At 44.8% G+C, this 19490-nt stretch overlaps 1 protein-coding gene across 2 annotated transcripts; it reads right to left on the bottom strand.

Moving 5' to 3' along the window:
- Positions 1-1230: 1230 nt before the first annotated feature.
- Positions 1231-7428, bottom strand: LOC110498024 (gap junction beta-3 protein). Of its 2 annotated transcripts, XM_090211416.1 has the most exons (3): positions 7159-7384; positions 6398-6546; positions 1231-4464 (listed from the first exon to the last, which is right to left on the bottom strand). In XM_090211416.1, exon 3 carries the CDS (start codon positions 4383-4385, stop codon positions 3549-3551), a length of 837 nt encoding a protein of 278 aa, XP_090067542.1. In that variant the 5' UTR covers positions 4386-4464; positions 6398-6546; positions 7159-7384; the 3' UTR covers positions 1231-3548. The 2 variants fall into 2 exon arrangements, with proteins under 2 accessions (XP_090067542.1, XP_090067543.1); XM_090211417.1 differs by lacking the exon at positions 6398-6546 and having other exon boundaries at positions 7159-7428.
- Positions 7429-19490: the final 12062 nt, after the last annotated feature.

Raw genomic sequence — 19490 nt, 5'->3', positions numbered from 1 at the left:
AATGGTCCTGTATTTGGCTCCATCCATCTTCCCATCAATTTTAACCATCTTCCCTGTCCCTGCTGAAGAAAAGCAGGCCCAAACCATGATGCTGCCACCACCATGTTTGATAGTGGGGATGGTGTGGTCAGGGTGATGAGCTGTGTTGCTTTTACGCCAAACATAACATTTTGCATTGTTGCCAAAAAGTTCAATTATGGTTTCATCTGACCAGAGCAACTTACTTCCACCTGTTTGGTGTGTCTCCCAGGTGGCTTGTGGCAAACTTTAAACAACATTTTTTATGGATATCTTTAAGAAATGTCTTTCTTCTTGCCACTCTTCCATAAAGGCCAGATTTGTGCAATATACGTCTGATTGTTGTCCTATGGACAGAGTCTCCCACCTCAGCTGTAGATCTCTGCAGTTCATCCAGAGTGATCATGGGCCTCTTGGCTGCATCTCTGATCAGTCTTCTCCTTGTATGAGCTGAAAGTTTAGAGGGACGGCCAGGTCTTGGTAGATTTGCAGTGGTCTGATACTCCTTCCATTTCAATATTATCGCTTGCACAGTGCTCCTTGGGATGTTTAAAGCTTGGGAAATCTTTTTGTATCCAAATCCGGCTTAAAACTTCTTCACAACAGTATCTCGGACCTGCCTGGTGTGTTCCTTGTTCTTCATGATGCTCTCTGCGCGTTTAACGGACCTCTGAGACTATCACAGTGCAGGTGCATTTATACGGAGACTTGATTACACACAGGTGGATTGTATTTATCATCATTAGTCATTTAGGTCAACATTGGATTATTCAGAGATCCTCACTGAACTTCTGGAGAGAGCTTGCTGCACTGAAAGTAAAAGGGGCTGAATAATTTTGCACGCCCAATTTTTCAGTTTTTGATTTGTTAAAAAAGTTTGAAATATCCAATAAATGTCGTTCCACTTCATGATTGTGTCCCACTTGTTGTTGATTCTTCACAAAAAAATACAGTTTTATATCTTTATGTTTGAAGCCTGAAATGTGGCAAAAGGTCGCAAAGCTGGCTTGGTCCTGTATGTCACGTGGGGCTGTTTTAAGGTCCTGATTAGATATGTTCTGATCTAGTCACTCAGGCTAAGTCAGACAGAAATGGGGCCAAATATCGAATATTACTGAATACCGAGTTACCTGAAGAGTAACTTTCCAGATAAAGTGAAACAGGAACAGGAATGAAGTCCACTACTGTAATATGAATGATACCAAAGTAAAATAAATGTTCATATTTTATTTATAAAAAATAATATACAAAACAGAAGTTTGAAGCTGATTGTGAAGGTTCTGTTCCTGACCATGTGAGGCTATCAGGTGTCCACACCATTGTTCGCTGAGAAACACTGTTTTATCCACTTTACTCTGTAGTCAGATTTTGTGCTCCAGCTTTCCAAGATGCCAGCATTTACTTGCATACGTGGACTTGATAAATTAAACAGCAACATTCCTTGTTTCTCATTTGAATCAACATAGGCCTTGGATGAGGAACATTTGTGTACAAACATGTACAAACACAGACAATCTGTTGTGGCATTACAACATAAATATGAGAGGACCCATGCAGATGTAGTCTTGTAATAGAGTAAAACAATTTAAAAAGTGATTAAATGATAGAAGAGCTTCTATTAGAATGCATGCTTTAAATAAATGATTAATTATGTTGGTGCACCATCGCCAAGTAGTGGTAAGCCACTGTCCAGTTTAGACTAATCTTGCACCAACACTGTCAAAGCAAAGATATTTGTTATCATTCTGTTGTCTCATATTGAAGTCATAAAACAGAGAGTATACAAATGTCTTTAAGGCAAGAAACAACACATTTCAGTAATTAATAAGCACATCTCTGAAATGCATTTTCTTTCTAGTAGTCTCTGTTTCTAGAGCGCCTTAGCACACCTCCAAAGTATTGGTGATGTGGGTGAATACCTCCGCCAGGTGTGTCTTGAATACATGCTTGTCACTCTGACAAAATAGTTCCCTATGAGCATTTCATTCTTCGCCCTCCCACCTGTTCCCTCAAATATTTTTTGCCACTGAGCAAATTTCATGTCTGCTGAGCGCAAACTTGACCATTGTGAAAATTCTGTGCAACTTCCAGCGCGCGTTTAATGTGAATGCTGAGGCTGTACCCACTTTAAGTTTCAGGTTCAGACGGTGGTCAAGAAGGCTACTGTGGCTATTTGATCATAATGTAGACCTACCAGAGTGGCCTACCATCAAAAACAATGGAGAAAGTGCGTCTCATAACATTTTAACATTGAAATAGCTGTTCTATCATTCACCCTACAGTAGCAGTCAATGTGTGATGTTCAATGTAGACCTACATTCCATGAGACTTAAAAGAAAACATGCAGGGCTTGACATTACCTTGTCCTTCAGACAATGAGGTGACTGAAAAGGTTATTGTATTGTTTGATGTAAGAAACCACTTTACAAAATAACATGCAGTATTATTCCCATACCATTATTACAGAGAATAAGACAAATTATGTTACCCTCTGCTGCCTATTGGCTACTTAGCTTAGTCAAACCTGTCTCAAAATACAACACTGCCCCTTTAAGACAAAAAAAAAGCTCATACTCCACTCATATTTTCAAAGAAATTTACACGTTTTGTGCTCTTGTATGAAGCAATCACTCCCCCATTGCTGACTACAAATGATTTATAACTGGGCTAATAACTCACTAACTAGCAAAGGATATGAACAAAATGTGCACATGTAGCTACAAGCAGCTCTCGCTTTGATAAATAAAAAAGCGCATCTACTCACGACCGCTCATGCTGTAAACACAGTCAAGTTCAAAGCGAATGGCACAGATCCATACATGGCAATGATCAATTTGCATTTATAAACTGGGTGGTTCGAGCTCTGAATGCTGACTGGCTGAAAGCTGTGGTATATCAGACTGTTCTAATTACATTGGTAACCAGTTTATAATAGCAATAAGGCACTTCGGGGGTTTGTGGTATATGGCAAATATATCACGGCTAAGGACTGTGTCCAGGCACTCCGCATTGCGTCGTGTTTAAGAACAGCCCTTATGCACGATGTATATTGGCCATAAACCAATAAATAGGCCTACTGCAGCTCTGATTGGTTATGCCACACCGGTCTGTGTAGACGTGTCAATGCAATAGAATCCTACTACGATGCGTTTTGCCTACAAAAAAATGTATTGCATAGTGACAGTAGTTTTGCATGCTAACTCTTGCATAGTTCATTTTGTTTCGCTATGTTGCATTGAAAGGGAAACGTTGATAGTAAAGGGAAATGGGTTGGAATGGTTGGTTATTCAGTCTGGCAGTAAGAGTTTAGTTGTATAAAATGGAATGTGGCTCATGACAGGCTTGTCTAGCCCCAGGGTCATGTACATCAATACAAAGCCTTGCTCCATGGCAGTATAGGGCAGTAATAGCTAAGGCAGTAGAGACTTTGAGAAAAGTCTGTCTCTCATACAGGCTTGACCAATAAGGTGAGGCCTGGCTCCATAGGCCTTAATGTTTGGTTCAGTCTTGGGATAGAGTGGACATCCACTCTAGGACAGGTTAGGGGCAGAAGCATGCATATGAGCCGGTAAGGTGGCTTGTAGGTGGCCTGGAAACTGGGGATTTAAGGATTGTTTCTCCAGCCGAGACATAGGTAGAGTGCTGCAGTCGCTGCAGGAATTCTCCTTGTTGTACCGTTCATGCAAGGCCAAGGTGCGCTTTCTTCTCTTCATCTTTTGTGCTTTGCGAGCGATGCCCTTGGAGATGAGGTAGATGATCTCACAGACGTTGAGCACGATGCAGAAGGCCGAGGCGCCCACCATGAAGTAGGTGAAGACCTTCTTCTCTGTGGGGTGGCCGATGTAGCAGTCCACCTGATTGGGGCATGGGCTGACCTCACACTTGACCAGCCTGGGCAGGTAGAAGCTGTCATAGATTTTGTGGAGGATGTAGAGGAAGGAGATCTCGATGCCTGTCTTGACGAAGAGGCTGAGCAGGTAGGTCCACCAGAGGCCGCCGTGCTTTTTGCCTGTGTTCTCGTACAGCTTGGCCTTGTTGCCATGCTTGGCGTGGTACTTCCGCTCACGTTCATCGCGATACGCCACATGCATCACCACCATCAAGGAGGGGCAGGTGACGAAGATGAGCTGCAGGGCCCACAGGCGGATGTGGGAGATGGGGAAGTAGTGGTCGTAACAGACGTTAGCACAGCCGGGCTGCTTGGTGTTGCAGTCAAAGTCCTTCTGCTCATCGCCCCACACGCGTTCTGCCGCCACCACGTACACCATTACCCTGAACACAAACACCACAGAGAGCCAGATACGGCCGAACGCAGTGGAGTACTTATTCACCCCACTCAGGAGGGCTTGGAAGGTCTTCCAATCCATGATTCGGGCTGGATGTTGACAGCCCACCTTTTTAGAATGAGCTTTCTTTAGTTTGATTACTATGGATTACTGGAGCAACCTGAGTAGATAAAAGAGAGAGGCATCAATATATGGTATGGTATGAATTAATTTCACAAACACTTAAAGATTGTTGGGTGTAGGGCTATTACTTTGATGTGCCTTTTATAGAAACCAGAGGTATAATATCTATTTTTTGAGAAATTAACTTGAATGCACTGGCATTTTGTTTCCCCTTTTCAATAGATTTGTCATTAGTATATTTCCACATATCCCACATGTTGACATGCATATAAAGTGAACTTTGTCAACAAAGATCACCTTTTATCCTTGTAATATTTACCTGAGAAGGTTTCACAACCAAAAGGTTTACACACAGGTACAGTGCATTCGGAAAGTATTCAGACCTTTTTAATTTTTCCACATTTTGTTACGTTACAGCCTTATTCTAAAATTGATTCAACCGTTTCCCCCCTCAATCTACACACAATACCCCATAATGACAAAGCAAAAACAGGTTTTTAGAAATGTTTGCACATTTATAAAAATAAAATAAAAAATATCACATTTAGATAAGTATTCAAACCCTTTACTCAGTACTTTGTTGAAGCGCCTCTGACGCACCTCTGCACACCTGTATTTGGGGAGTTTCTCCCATTCTTCTCTGCAGATCTTCTCAAGTTCTGTCAGGTTGGATGGGGCTATTTTCAGGTCTTTCCAGAGATGTTCGATCGGGTTCAAGACCGGGCTCTGGCTGGCCCACTCAAAGACATTGAGACTTGTCCTGAAGTCACTCCTGCGTTGTCTTGGCTGTGTGCTTAGGGATGTTGTCCTGTTGGAAGGTGAACCTTCGCCCCAGTCTGAGGTCCTGAGCACTCTGGAGCAGGTTTTCATCAAGGATCTCTCTGTACTTTGCTCCATTCATCTTTCCCTTGATCCTGAATAGTCTCCCAGTCCCTGCTGCTGAAAAACTGCCACCACCATGCTTCACTGTAGGGATGGTGCCAGGTTTCTTCCAGGCATGATGCTTGGCATTCAGGCCAAAGAGTTCAATCTTGGTTTCATCAGACCAGAGAATCTTGTTGCTCATGGTCTGAGAGTCTTTCGGTGACTTTATGTAGAAATTAGTAAAAATAAAGAAAACCCCTGGAATGAGTAGGTGTGTCCAAACTTTTGACTGGTACTGTTTGTAAATCAGGTATTTATTTGTAATACATTTGCAAACATTTCTAAAAACCCGTTTTGTCAATTTGGGGTATTTAATTTAATACATTTTAGAATACGGCTGTAACGTAACAAAATGTGGAAAAAGTCAAGGTGTCTGAAGACTTTCCGAATGCACTGTAAATGTGGCAATTGATCAATTCGAATTTGGGGTTGGGAAATTACAATTGAGCAAGGTGGGAATGCAAATGAAGGCACATGCTGCTATAGTAGGTCTTGTTTTAATTTGCTTTACCACACACCGACCTAGCTATAACAGTTGGGATGTCTGTGATATTGGATAAGTATGATTTCCCTAATAAATCAGATGTTTACTGTTTGGCTGTACAGGGAAGGACATCAGTGCCCATCATCTTTCTCAATTTTTTTCTTTGTTCCCCTCATTGCTCATGCCTGCTTAAAAATGTAACATGTTGGTATAAAGCCAATGTGAACTGTTCCAACATTATCCCCCCAAAAGGAATGGATACAGTTCAACGTACAGGCACCATGGTTCTTCATCAAACTAGCTTTTACTCATAACCTCTTCTATTGCGCATTTTCAGGTGGCTGTATAAACTTTTATGATACGTTGGTACAATGTACGGTAAATCTCCGAATTTTGTCAAACAACGTCAATTGAATAGGTGACGCATGTCAAAACGTAGGCTACAATTCAAAATCAACGCAATAAAACAATACAAATGCCTACACCCCATGCTCAACTCATTCACACACCAAAAGTAAGTAACAAATTACATTTAAAAATAGATAGCCTACATTCCACTTACTTAACAAATGTTAATCCGTTTGTGCTTTTGTTCATAAATCACTTCTTTTTTCTGTAGATTTATCTTGGGTTAATTCGTTTTACGCAGAGATTTAGCCCGCTCTACAGGTAGAACGTCGTTGTCTTGAGTAATGGGTTTTTGGACTATGCCTGTGGGTGAGGGAAAAAATGCTTGTAGCTTTAGGATTTACAGATTTTTTTCGCTGGAACACACAACTCTTCGCTCTTTTCTAATCGGTCTGATGCATCCACTAATCACACTAGTTCGATAGATATCTGCCTCCTGACAGTCCAGACTGCACTTTTACAATGATAAAGAAATTGTGAATTTGTCCTTCTCATGGCATATTATATGTCAAATACAATAAAAACACATCTGGTTTGGCTAATTATTAAACTATCCTGTGTTATTCCCTTACTAGCACAAAAGCAAATAGACCCATGTTATATAGTTTACTGTGTCCATCAATTAGAGCTCAGATATTATGGTTAATGTCAGGTGATTCTTAGTGACAACAATGGATTAGCCTAATAATGTGTTGATGAAATAACTACAATATTACATACTCAAACCAAATGTAAAAAAAAATACTAACACAATAAATAGTTTCAATGCACAGTCCTTTCTTCCAGTTAAAATGTGTTCCAGAAGGCCTCCAGCCCTCCACTAAAATAAGAGACCACCACACCCAGAGGTGAATAACAGTTGTTGTTCTTCTGCTGTTCCTCACACCCGATTGGTGGAAAGTATCAAAGGTTTACCTGGTGCAAGGTAGCTCTCTCTATTGTGGGATGAAGAGGTAGGGCATGGCAGGGGCACTCTCAAATCATCAAGGGAATTAATCCTTTCAGCTTTTTCCATAAAGGCAAAACAATTACTTATCATGTTACCTATTACTTACTGTATCTTCTGCCTGTGTGAAGCAGGATGGGAAATCTGACACCACTTGAAGCTGGGATGTCACTCCTTCCATTTCATTCGCTCTTCCTACCGTCCATCCACTCCTGGCTGAACCCTACATCACAGCCACTAACAACACATATGCCTGGAATCATTACATCATAACGCAGCATAACTCTGTAGCACATTCAGATATCGATTTACAGACATGTTCTCTAACACTAAATATACAAATACATATTTTACAGTTATAAGGAAGGTGAAATCTTATAGTTAGTCATTTTATAAGTTGATTATACTTTATTTAGAAGAAAATCTATATTCATACAGTTTTGTTAAATAAGAAATACAGTGCATTCGGAAAGTATTCAGCTCCCTTCCCTTTTTCCAAATGTAGTTATGTTACATCCTTATTGAAAAATGTATTAAATACACATTTTTACTCATCAATTTACAACAATAGCCCATAATGACAAAGCGAAAACAGGTTAAGAAATGTTTGCAAATTTATTACAAATAAAAAAACAGAAATAGCTTATTTACATAAGTATGCAGACCCTTTGCTATTAGACTTGAAATTGAGCTCAGGTGCATCCTGTTTCCATTGACCATCCTTGAGATGTTTCTACAACTTGGAGTCCACCGGTGGTAAATTCAATTGATTGGACATGATTTGGAAAAGCATACACCTGTCTATATAAGGTCCCATAGTTGACAGTTCATGTCAGATCAAAAACCATGTCATGAGGTCAAAGGAATTGTCCGTAGAGCTCCGAGACAGGATTGTGTCGAAGCACAGGTCTGGGGAGCATTGAAGGTCCCCAAGAACACAGTGGCCTCCATCATTCTTAAATAGAAGAAGTTGGGAACCACCAAAACTCTTCCTAGAGCTGGCCGCCCGGCCAAACTGAGAAATCGGGGGGAGCTTCAGAGTTCCTCTGTGTAGATGGGAGAACCTTCCAGAAGGTCAACCATCTCTGCAGCACTCCACCAATCAGGCCTTTATGGTAGAGTGGCCAGACGGAAGCCAAACAGCATAGGTAGGGGTCCCCTCGATGTCCCGGGTGGGGGGGGGTGGCATCAGCCAGGGGACCAGAAACCACCGGCCTGAGGAGGGAAACATGAGAGTGAGGAGGGTGAGATCTGGTGGTTGACAGGGTGTTCTATCCGATAGGTTACCTCATTGACCCTCCGGAGGACCTTGAAGGCCCCACAGATCGGAGGCTCAACTTCCGGCAGGGCAGAGGGAGCGGAAGATTCCTGGTGGAGAGCCAGACGGGATCACCAGGATGGAACACGGGAGCCTCACTGCAGTGGCGGTCCGCCTGATCCTTCTGACGACGGAGGCTGGAGCCTCCCGTGGGCGATATTCCACACGGCTGATATTCCAGGACACACTGGAAGGGAGTAAGCCCGCTGTAGGAGTTGAGTTGAGCCTATTCCACCAAGGGAAGGAACCGGGCCACTCCCCCTGCCGTTCCTGGCAGTGACTCCTTATGAACCTCCACCGCTCCTGGTGGAGTTTCATACACTGAGGCCAGTACCCGGATGTGAGGCTGACCATGGCCCCCAGCTTCTCCATGATGGCTTTCCAGACCCGTGACTTGAATTGGGGACCACGGTCGGAAACTAAACTCAGTAAAAAAAGAAAGGTCCTCTCACTGTCAACTGCGTTTATTTTCAGCAAACTTTTCAGCAAACTGTGTAAATATTTGTATGAACATAACAAGATTCAAACATCTGAGACATAACCTGAACTTGAATAATGTGTCCCTAAACAAAGGGGGGGGGGGGGGTCAAAATCAAAAGTAACAGTCAGTATCTGGTGTGGCCACCAGCTGCATTAAGTACTGCAGTGCATCTCCTCCTCATGGACTGCACCAGACTTGCAGTGAGATGTTACCCCACTCTTCCACCAAGGCACCTGCAAGTTCCCGGACATTTCTGGGGGGAATGGCTCTAGCCCTCACCTTCTGAGCCAACAGGTCCCAGACGTGCTTAATGGGATTGAGATCCGGGCTCTTCGCTGACCATGGCAGAACACTGACATTCGTGTCTTGCAGGAAATCACGCACAGAATGAGCAGTATGGCTAGTGGCATTGTCATGCTGGAGGGTCATGTCAGGATGAGCCTGCAGGAAGGGTACCACATGAGGGAGGAGGATGTCTTCCCTGCAATGCCAAAAAGCTCAGTCCGATGATGCTGTGACACACCGCCCCAGACCATGACGGACCCTCCACCTCCAAATCGATCCCGCTCCAGAGTAACACTCATTCCTTTGACGATAAACGCGAATCCAACCATCACCCCTGGTGAGACAAAACTGCGACTCGTCAGTGAAGAGCAATTTTTGCCAGTCCTGTCTGGTCCAGAGACTGTGGGTTTTTGCCCATAGGCAACGTTGTTGCCAGTGATGTCTGGTGAGGACCTGCCTTACGACAGGCCTACATGCTCTCAAGCCAGCCTCCCTCAGCCTATTGAGGACAGTCTGAGCACTGATGGAGGGATTGTGCGTTCCTGTTGTAACTCGGGCAGTTGTTGTTGCCATCCTGTACCTGTCCCGTAGGTGTGATGTTCAGATGTACCGATCCTGTGCAGGTGTTGTTTCACGTGGACTGCCACTGCGAGGACGATCAGCTGTCCATCCTGTCTCCCTGTAGCGCTGTCTTAGGCGTCTCACAGTACGAACATTGCAATTTATTGCCCTGGCCACATCTGCAGTCATCCTGCCTCCTTGCAGCATGCCTAAGGCACGTTCACGCAGATGAGCAGGGACCCTGGGCATCTTTCTTTTGGTGTTTTTCAGAGTCTGTAGAAAGGCCTCTTTAGTATCCTTGGTTTTCATAACTGTGACTTAATTGCCTATCGTCTGTAAACTGTTAGTGTCTTAACGACCGTTCCACAGGTCCATGTTCATTAATTGTTTATGGTTCATTGAACAAGCAATTATAAACAGTGTTTAAACCCTTTGCAGTGAAGATCTGTGAAGTTATTTGGATTTGTGCAAATTATCTTTGAAAGACAGGGTTTGACATTGAGTACATACAGAACATAGGTGCCAAGGTGGGCCACCAGTATTTATCTGAGAGGGATTGGATGGTGCGGGTGATACCTGGGTGTTCAGTGGCGAGGGATGTGGGTGCCCAGGTCAACAGCTGATCTCTCATCCCCATGGGGACGTACATGCACTCTGGAGGGCAGATGGCAGGAGCGGGTTCCCTCTCCAGAGCCTGGACGATGTACACATTTATATCCCAAAACATGAGGCCAACGATACAGGAGGACCGCTTGATGGGCTGGAGGACACTCACAGGACCCTCCACTGACGTGGAACCACAGGGTGCAGGAAAGAAGGTCTTCCGGGATCCTGGTCCCCAGGCGGATATGCTCATCTTTGACCTAGAGATCTTGAGGTTATGGAGTTCGAGCCACGGGAGGCCAAGGGTGACCTTGTGTGCGGGTACGGTGATGAAGAAGGGAAGGCTTTCCTGGTGCTTGGGTCCCACGTGAGGGTGAGTGGTGCTGTGACCTGAGTAATTGTGCCGGATCCCAATGGTCGCATATCCAGGGCTTGGACAGGAAAAGAAGAGGAGAGAGGGTATGAGGTTAACTTCAGGGAGGAGGCAAGGGCCTGGTTGATAAAGTTCCCTGCGTCACCGGAGTCCACTAGAGCTGTAGAGACAACACCTGAGGGACAGCCCGCCAGTGAAATGGGAACCAGAAAGGGTTTGGTGTTAACGATAATGGAAGACTCACGCCTACACAGCTCTGCTCTTGTGGAACCTGGGTTAGGACGCACCGGACACCACTGAAGCTGGTGCCTCTTCTGGTTGCAATAGGGATAGAGCCCCAGCTGTCTCCGGCAATGCCGCTCTGCCGTGGAGAGGTGTGTGGCCCCTACCTCCATGGGTTCAGGCTCTGCATCAGGACAGCCAAAGCAGGGAGGTGAGTGGCGAGGTGGACACCAACGCTCCGAAGAAGGTTATCCAGATGGATGGCCATCGCGATAAGAGCATCCAAGGATATGTTGTCATCTCGACATGCCAACTCTGTTTGGACCTCTTCGTGCAGTCCACTGCGGAATAGAGTGCGGAGCACCGGCTCATTCCATCCTTTGGAGGCTGCCACAGTCCGAAAGGTGAGGGAGTACTCCGCAGTGGTCTGGGCACCCTGCTGGAGTTGGAAAAGTTGCTCACCTCCCCTCTCTGAAGGATGGTCAAAGACCACCCTGAACCTCTCATAGGAGAGCTCCTCCTCTCCTCTCTCCCAGATGGCATTAGCCCACTCCAATGCCAATCTGGTCAGCAAGGAAATTACCGTGGCAACCTTGGCCCTCTTGGTGGTGGGGGCTCCCATCTGATAGGCAAAATAGAGGGAGCACTGGAGTAGGAAGCCACAGCATTTCAATGGAGTGCCATCAATCTTCTCCGGAAGGGACAGTTGGGCATCGCTGACCTAGGTGGACGGCTGGGTAGGCTGGGGGACTGGCTCACTGTGACGACCCATTGTAGGAGGCCCTCCGTCAGAGGTATGGAGAACCTTGCTGGTGGTGTCAAGGCGGTGGAGAACGCGGAGGACCTCCTTCATGGTTGTACCCAGTAGAGCCAGCTGGGCGTGGTGTTGCTGCAGTCGGTGACACTGTTCTTCGACCGTCTGGAAGATGGTGAAATCATCTGCTGCTTCCAGTATTTTTGAGGCAGTATTCTGTAACGAAGACACAGGAAGCAGGTGCAGATGATGAGTTTAATAATAACAAGCATGGCAAGTTACAAAACAAGAGAAGTGTCTGGACATGAAAAACAGAACCAGTACTGCCTGATGACTGAGGGTGGTGAGGGCTATATGAAGAGAGAGTAATCAGGTTGGTGATGAAGTCCAGGTGTGCTCAACGATGGGGAGCAGGTTTGTGCAATGATGGTTGCCAGGAAGGGTGATTAGTAGACCGTCGAGGGAGCAGAAGTAGGCGTGACGATTGTGGGAGCACCTCCTCTAAGAGTATGCATTAAGCTGTTTGTGAAGGTTTGAATCCTAAGCAACCTTCATACACATTGTTTGAAGAACAATAAATCAACATAGCTGTAGTAGGTCAAAGCTGTGTGCTGGAAAACATAGTAGAGTTTGGGTGGAGTAGGCATTGTGGTGCTCATGTGAATTTCCTTTATTTTTCGGCTTCAGACAACTTCACTTAAAACATAGTTTTTTGTTTTTAGTTAGTTAATAGACAACTAAGAAAGAGAGTTCAAAATCTCCATGCCAATAACAGCTAGTTTTCAGTTTTCCCCTTCCCACTTCCAAATCAAATCAAATCCAATTTTATTTGTCACATACACATGGTTAGCAGATGTTAATGCGAGTGTAGCGAAATGCTTGTGCTTCTAGTTCCGACAATGCAGTAATAACCAACAAGTAATCTAGCTAACAATTCCAAAACTACTACCTTATAGACACAAGTGTAAGGGGATAAAGAATATGTACATAAAGATATATGAATGAGTGATGGTACAGAGCGGCATAGGCAAGATACAGTAGATGGTATTGAGTGCAGTATATACATATGAGATGAGTATGTAAACAAAGTGGCATAGTTAAAGTGGCTAGTGATACATGTATTACATAAAGATGCAGTAGATGATATAGAGTACAGTATATACATATACATATGAGATGAATAATGTAGGGTATGTAAACATTATATTAGGTAGCATTGTTTAAAGTGGCTAGTGATATATTTTACATAATTTCCCATCAATTCCCATTATTAAAGTGGCTGGAGTTGAGTTAGTGTGTTGTCAGCAGCCACTCAATGTTAGCGGTGGCTGTTTAACAGTCTGATGGCCTTGAGATAGAAGCTGTTTTTCAGTCTCTCGGTCCCAGCTTTGATGCACCTGTACTGACCTCGCCTTCTGGATGATAGCGGGGTGAACAGGCAGTGGCTCGGGTGGTTGTTGTCCTTGATGATCTTTATGGCCTTCCTGTGACATCGGGTGGTGTAGGTGTCCTGGAGGGCAGGTAGTTTGCCCCCGGTGATGCGTTGTGCAGACCTCACTACCCTCTGGAGAGCCTTACGGTTGTGGGCGGAGCAGTTGCCGTACCAGGCGGTGATACAGGCCGACAGGATGCTCTCGATTGTGCATCTGTAAAGGTTTGTGAGTGCTTTTGGTGACAAGCCGAATTTCTTCAGCCTCCTGAGGTTGAAGAGGCGCTGCTGCACCTTCTTCACGATGCTGTCTGTGTGGGTGGACCAATTAAGTTTGTCTGTGATGTGTACGCCGAGGAACTTAAAACTTACTACCCTCTCCACTACTGTTCCATCGATGTGGATAGGGGGGTGTTCCCTCTGCTGTTTCCTGAAGTCCACAATCATCTCCTTAGTTTTGTTGACGTTGAGTGTGAGGTTATTTTCCTGACACCACACTCAGAGGGCCCTCACCTCCTCCCTGTAGGCCGTCTCGTCGTTGTTGGTAATCAAGCCTACCACTGTAGTGTCGTCCGCAAACTTGATGATTGAGTTGGAGGCGTGCGTGGCCACGCAGTCGTGGGTGAACAGGGAGTACAGGAGAGGGCTCAGAACGCACCCTTGTGGGGCCCCAGTGTTCAGGATCAGCGGGGTGGAAATGTTGTTGCCTACCCTCACCACCTGGGGGCGGCCCGTCAGGAAGTCCAGTACCCAGTTGCACAGGGCGGGGTCGAGACCCAGGGTCTCGAGCTTGATGACGAGCTTGGAGGGCACTATGGTGTTAAATGCCGAGCTGTAGTTGATGAACAGCATTCTCACATAGGTATTCCTCTTGTCCAGATGGGTTAGGGCAGTGTGCAGTGTGGTTGAGATTGCATCGTCTGTGGAGCTATTTGGGCGGTAAGCAAATTGGAGTGGGTCTAGGGTGTCAGGTAGGGTGGAGGTGATATGGTCCTTGACTAGTCTCTCAAAGCACTTCATGATGACGGAAGTGAGTGTGAGTGAGTCGTTTAGCTCAGTTACCTTAGCTTTCTTGGGAACAGGAACAATGGTGGCCCTCTTGAAGCATGTGGGAACAACAGACTGGGATAGGGATTGATTGAATATGTCCGTAAACACACCAGCCAGCTGGTCTGCGCATGCTCTGAGGGCGCGGCTGGGGATGCCGTCTGGGCCTGCAGCCTTGCGAGGGTTGACACGTTTAAATGTTTTCCTCACGTAGGCTGCAGTGAAGGAGAGTCTGCATGTTTTAGTTGCGGGCTGTGTCAGTGGCGCTGTATTGTCCTCAAAGCGGGCAAAAAAGTTATTTAGTCTGCCTGGGAGCAAGACATCCTGGTCCGTGACTGGGCTGGTTTTCTTTTTGTAACCGTGATTGACTGTAGACCCTGCCACATACCTCTTGTGTCTGAGCCATTGAATTGAGATTCTACTTTGTCTCTATACTGACGCTTAGCTTGTTTGATTGCGGAGGGAATAGTTATACTGTTTGTATTCGGTCATGTTTCAGGTCACCTCAGCCAGTGGTTCGGGCTTTCAGTTTCACGCGAATGCTGCCATCAATCCACGGTTTCTGGTTTGGGAATGTTTTAATCGTTGCTATGGGAACAACATCTTCAACGCACGTTCTAATGACCTCGCTCACCGAATCAGCGTATTCTTCCAGACAGTCCAAGCAATATTCTTGCTTGAGAAATGTCTCTTTGCTAAGAAGCTATATTTGTTTATTTTTTAATAATTTTAATTGAAAATCACAGTAAGGTACTTCATTGTGACCCAGAAATGATTTGATATTGGGATAAAAACGTCTACATTGGACCTTTAAGTTACCTGCATTTTCGTTGGGTTTCTTTCCCTTCAATTCATTGAACAAACATTATTTTGACTTTTGTTTGTTGCATTGACATGGTTGCTTCAGAAAGCGATAGTTGAGAAGTATCATCTGTCTTATGTGGTCTCTTTATTCCCTTCCCTTGTTCTTACTATTCATGGACATTGAGAGGCCAGGGGTGGCTTACTATGGAAAATGGAGATCAATCCAAATCCAAATCTCCAAGAAAATGGGATGTGGCTAATCTCTTTGATACCCCACCACTTTTATGAGAAGACTTCAGAGACAAGCTTTCATATAGAGTGTTCACAATAACTTTTACTGTATTGCTGGGCTGATGTTCATAGGACAAAGTGTCTCAGTGTCTTTTCAGGTGGCCATAAGAGCATCTTTGTTGGGATAATATTTGTGGGCAATCACAAACATTGCCATTGGTGAATGGAAAAGAACATCTGTCTGCTTGTGCTAATGCCCAATCCATGTCAGAACATGTTAGCTCTGTTTGGAGATTTGCTTCTATTCAACACTATTATTTCAGCTTTTACTTCATTCATCACATTCCCAGTGGGTCAGAAGTTTACATGCACTCAATTAGTATTTGTTAGCATTGCCTTTAAATTGTTTAACTTTGGTCAAACGTTTCGGGTAGCCTTCCACAAGCTTCTCACATTAAGTTGGGTGAACTTTGGCCCATTCCTCCTGAGAGAGCTGGTGTAAATGACTCAGGTTTGTAGGCCTCCTTGCTCGCACACACCTTTTCAGTTCTGCCCACAAATTTTCTATAGGATTGAGGTCAGGGCTTTGTGATGGCCACTCCAATACCGTGACTTTGTTGTCCTTAAGCTATTTTGCCACAACTTTGGAAGTTTGCTTGGCGTCATTGTCCATTTGGAAGACCCATTTGCGACCAAGCTTTAACTTCCTGACTGATGTCTTGAGATGTTGCTTCAATATATCCACATAATTGTCCTGCCTCATGATGCCATCTATTTTGTGAAGTGCGCCAGTCCCTCCTGCAGCAAAGCACCCCCACAACATGATGCGGCCACCCCCGTGCTTCACGGTTGGGATGGTGTTCTTCAGCTTGCAAGCCTCCCCCTTTTCCTCCAAACATAACGATGGTCATTATGGCCAAATAGTTATATTTTTGTTTCATCAGACCAGAGGATATTTCTCCAAAAAGTACGATCTTTGTCCCCATGTGCAGTTGCAAGCTGTAGTCTGGCTTTAGTATGGAGGTTTTGGAGCAGTGGCTTCTTCCTTGCTGAGCGGCCTTTCAAGTTATGCCAATATAGGACTCGTTTTACTTTGGATATAGATACTTTTGTACCTGTTTCCTCCAGCATCTTCACAAGGTCCTTTGCTGTTGTTCTGGGATTGAGTTCATCTCTAGGAGACAGAACGCGTCTCCTTTCTGAGCGGTATGACGGCTGCTTGGTCCCATGCTATTTATACTTGTGTACTATTGTTCGTACAGATGAACGTGGTACCTTAAGGCGTTTGGAAATTACCTCCAAGGATGAACCAGACTTGTGGAGGTCTACAATTTTTTTCTGAGGTCTTGGCTGATTTCTTTTGATTTTATCCATGATGTCAAGCAAAGAGGCACTGAGGTTGAAGGTAGGCCTTGAAATACATCACAGGTACACCTCCAATTGACTCAAATGACGTCAATTAGCCTATCAGAAGTTTCTAAAGCCATGACATCATTTTCTGGAATTTTTCAAGCTGTTGAAAGGCACTGTCAACTTACTGTAAGTAAACTTCTGACCCACTGGAATTGTGATACAGTGAATTATAAGTGAAATAATCTGTCTGTAAACAATTGTTGGAAAAAATCCTTGTGTCTTGCACACAGTAGATGTCCTAACCGACTTGCCAAAACTATAGTTTGTTAACAAGAAATTAGTGGTGTTTGTAAACTTCCGACTTCAACTGTATGTCCTCACACATGACACAACAACAAAGGCAAAAAAGGTTCCTATATGCACAGTGCCAGTCAAAAGTTGACACACCTACTCATTCAAGGGTTTTTCTTTATTTTTACTATTTTCTACATTGTACAATAATAGTGAATAATAGTGAAGAAATGAACTATGAAATGTTACACATATGGAATCATGTAGTAACCAACAAATTGGTAAACAAATAAAATATATGTTATATTTGAGATTCTACAAAGTAGCCACTATTTAACTTGTTGACAGCTTTGCACACTTTTGGCATTCTCTCAACCAGCTTCACCTGGAATGCTTTTCCAACAGTTTTGAAGGAGTTCCCATATATGCTGAGCACCTGTTGGCTGCTTTTCCTTCACTCTGCGGTCCAACCATCTCAATTGGGTTGAGGTCGGGTGATTGTGGAGGCCAGGTCATTTGATGCAGCACCTCATCAAATTAAATCAAATTGTATTTGTCACATGCGCTGAATACAACAGGTGTAGACAGTGAAATGCTTTCTTACAAGCCCTTAACCAACAATGCAGTTTCAAGAAAATACCGAAAAAAAAGTCAGAGATAAGAATAACAAATAATTTAAGCAGCAGTAAATAAAAATAGCGGGGCTATATACAGGGGGTACCGGTACAAAGTCAATGTGCAGGGGCACCGGTGTCGAGGTAATTGAGGCAATATGTACATGTAGGTAGAGTTATTAAAGTGACTATGCATAGATAATAACAGAGAGTAGCAGCAGCATAGAAGAGGAGGGGGGGGGGGCAATGTAAATAGTCTGGGTAGCCATTTGATTAGATGTTGAGGAGTCTTATGGCTTGGGGGTAAAATCTGTTTAGAAGCCTCTTGGACCTAGACTTGGTGCTCCGGTACCGCTTGCCATGTGGTAGCAGAGAAAACAGTCTATGACTAGGGTGGCTGGAGTTTTTGACCATTTTTAGGGACTTCCTCTGACACCGCCTGGTCCAGAGGTCCTGGAAGGCAGGGAGCTTAGCCCCGGTGATGTACTGGGCCATATGCACTACCCTCTGTAGTGCTTTGCCGCCGGAGGCCAAGCAGTTGCTATACCAGGCAGTGATGCAACCAGTCATGCTTTGGATGGTGCAGCTGTAGAACCTTTTGAGGATCTGAGGACCCATGCCAAATCTTTTCAGTCTCCTGAGGGGGAATAGGTTTTGTCATGCCCTCTTCACGAATATCTTGGTGTGCTTGGACCATGTTAGTTTGTTGGGGATGTGGACACCAAGGAACTTGAAGCTCTCAACCTGCTCTACTCCAGCCCCGTCGATGAGAATGGGGGTGTGCTCTGTCCTCCTTTTCCTGTAGTCCACAATTATCTCTTTTGTCTTGATCATGTTGAGGGAGAGGTTGTTGTCCTTGCACAACACGGTTAGGTCTCTGACCTCCCTATAGGCTGTCTCATTGTTGTCGGTTGATCAGGCCTACCACTGTTGTGTCATCTGCAAACTTAATGATGGTGTTGAAGTTGTGCCTGGCCGTGCTGTCATGAGTGAACAGGGAGTACAGGAGGGGACCTGAGTATGCACCCCTGAGGGGCCCCTGTGTTGAGGTTCAGTGTGGTGGATGTGTTGTTACCTACCCTTACCACCTGGGTGCGGACCATCAGGAAATCCAGTATCCAGTTGCAGAGGGAGGTGTTCCACAGGTGTGGCACAACAAGAAGCTAATTAAACAGCATGATAATTACACAGGTGCACCTTGTGTTGGTGTCAATAAAAGGCCACTCTGAAATGTTCAGTTTTGTCACACAACACAATGCCACAGATGTCTCAAGTTTTGAGTGAGCGTGCAATTGGCATGCTGACTGCAGGAATGTCCACCAGAGCTGTTGGCAGAGAATTTAATGTAAATTTCTCTACCATAAGCCACCTTCAACATCATTTGAGAGAATCTAGCAGTACATCCAACCGGCCTCACAACCAAAGACCACGTGCAACCACACCAACCCAGGACCTCCACATCTGGCTTCTTCCTCTGCGGGATCGTCTGAGGCCAGAAACCAGGACAGCTGATGAAACAGTGGGTTTGCACAAGAGAAGAATTTCTACACAAGCTGTTATAAACCACCTCAGGAAAGCTCATTTGCGTGCTTGTCGTCCTCACCAGGGTCTTGACCTGACTGCAGTTCGGTGTCGTGAACGACTTCAGTGGGCAAATGCTCACCTTTAATGGCCACTAGCACGCTTGAGAAGTGTGCTCTTCACTCTGTACATGACAGATGGCAGACACCATGTGTGGCATCGTGTGGGCAAGCTGTTTGCTGATTTCAACGTTGTGAACAGAGTGCCCCATGTTGGCGGAGGGGTTATGGTATGGGCAGGCATAAGCTACGAACAACCAGCACAATTGCATTTTATCGATAGCAATTAAAATGCACAGAGATGAAGTGACAAGATCCTAAGGCCCAATTGTCATGCCATTCATCCTCCGCCATC

The sequence above is a fragment of the Oncorhynchus mykiss genome, chromosome 19 (genome assembly GCF_057628025.1).
Source record: "Oncorhynchus mykiss isolate SJ-2025 chromosome 19, ASM5762802v1, whole genome shotgun sequence".
Classification (NCBI taxonomy): Eukaryota; Metazoa; Chordata; class Actinopteri; order Salmoniformes; family Salmonidae; genus Oncorhynchus; species Oncorhynchus mykiss.
Note: the sequence above shows the minus strand (reverse complement) of the source record. Positions and strands in the feature narration are given on the sequence as shown.

Excerpts from the sequence above, each read along its gene's own strand:
- LOC110498024 (XM_090211417.1), bottom strand. The coding sequence starts at position 4,385 with ATGGATTGGAAGACCTTCCAAGCCCTCCTGAGTGGGGTGAATAAGTAC.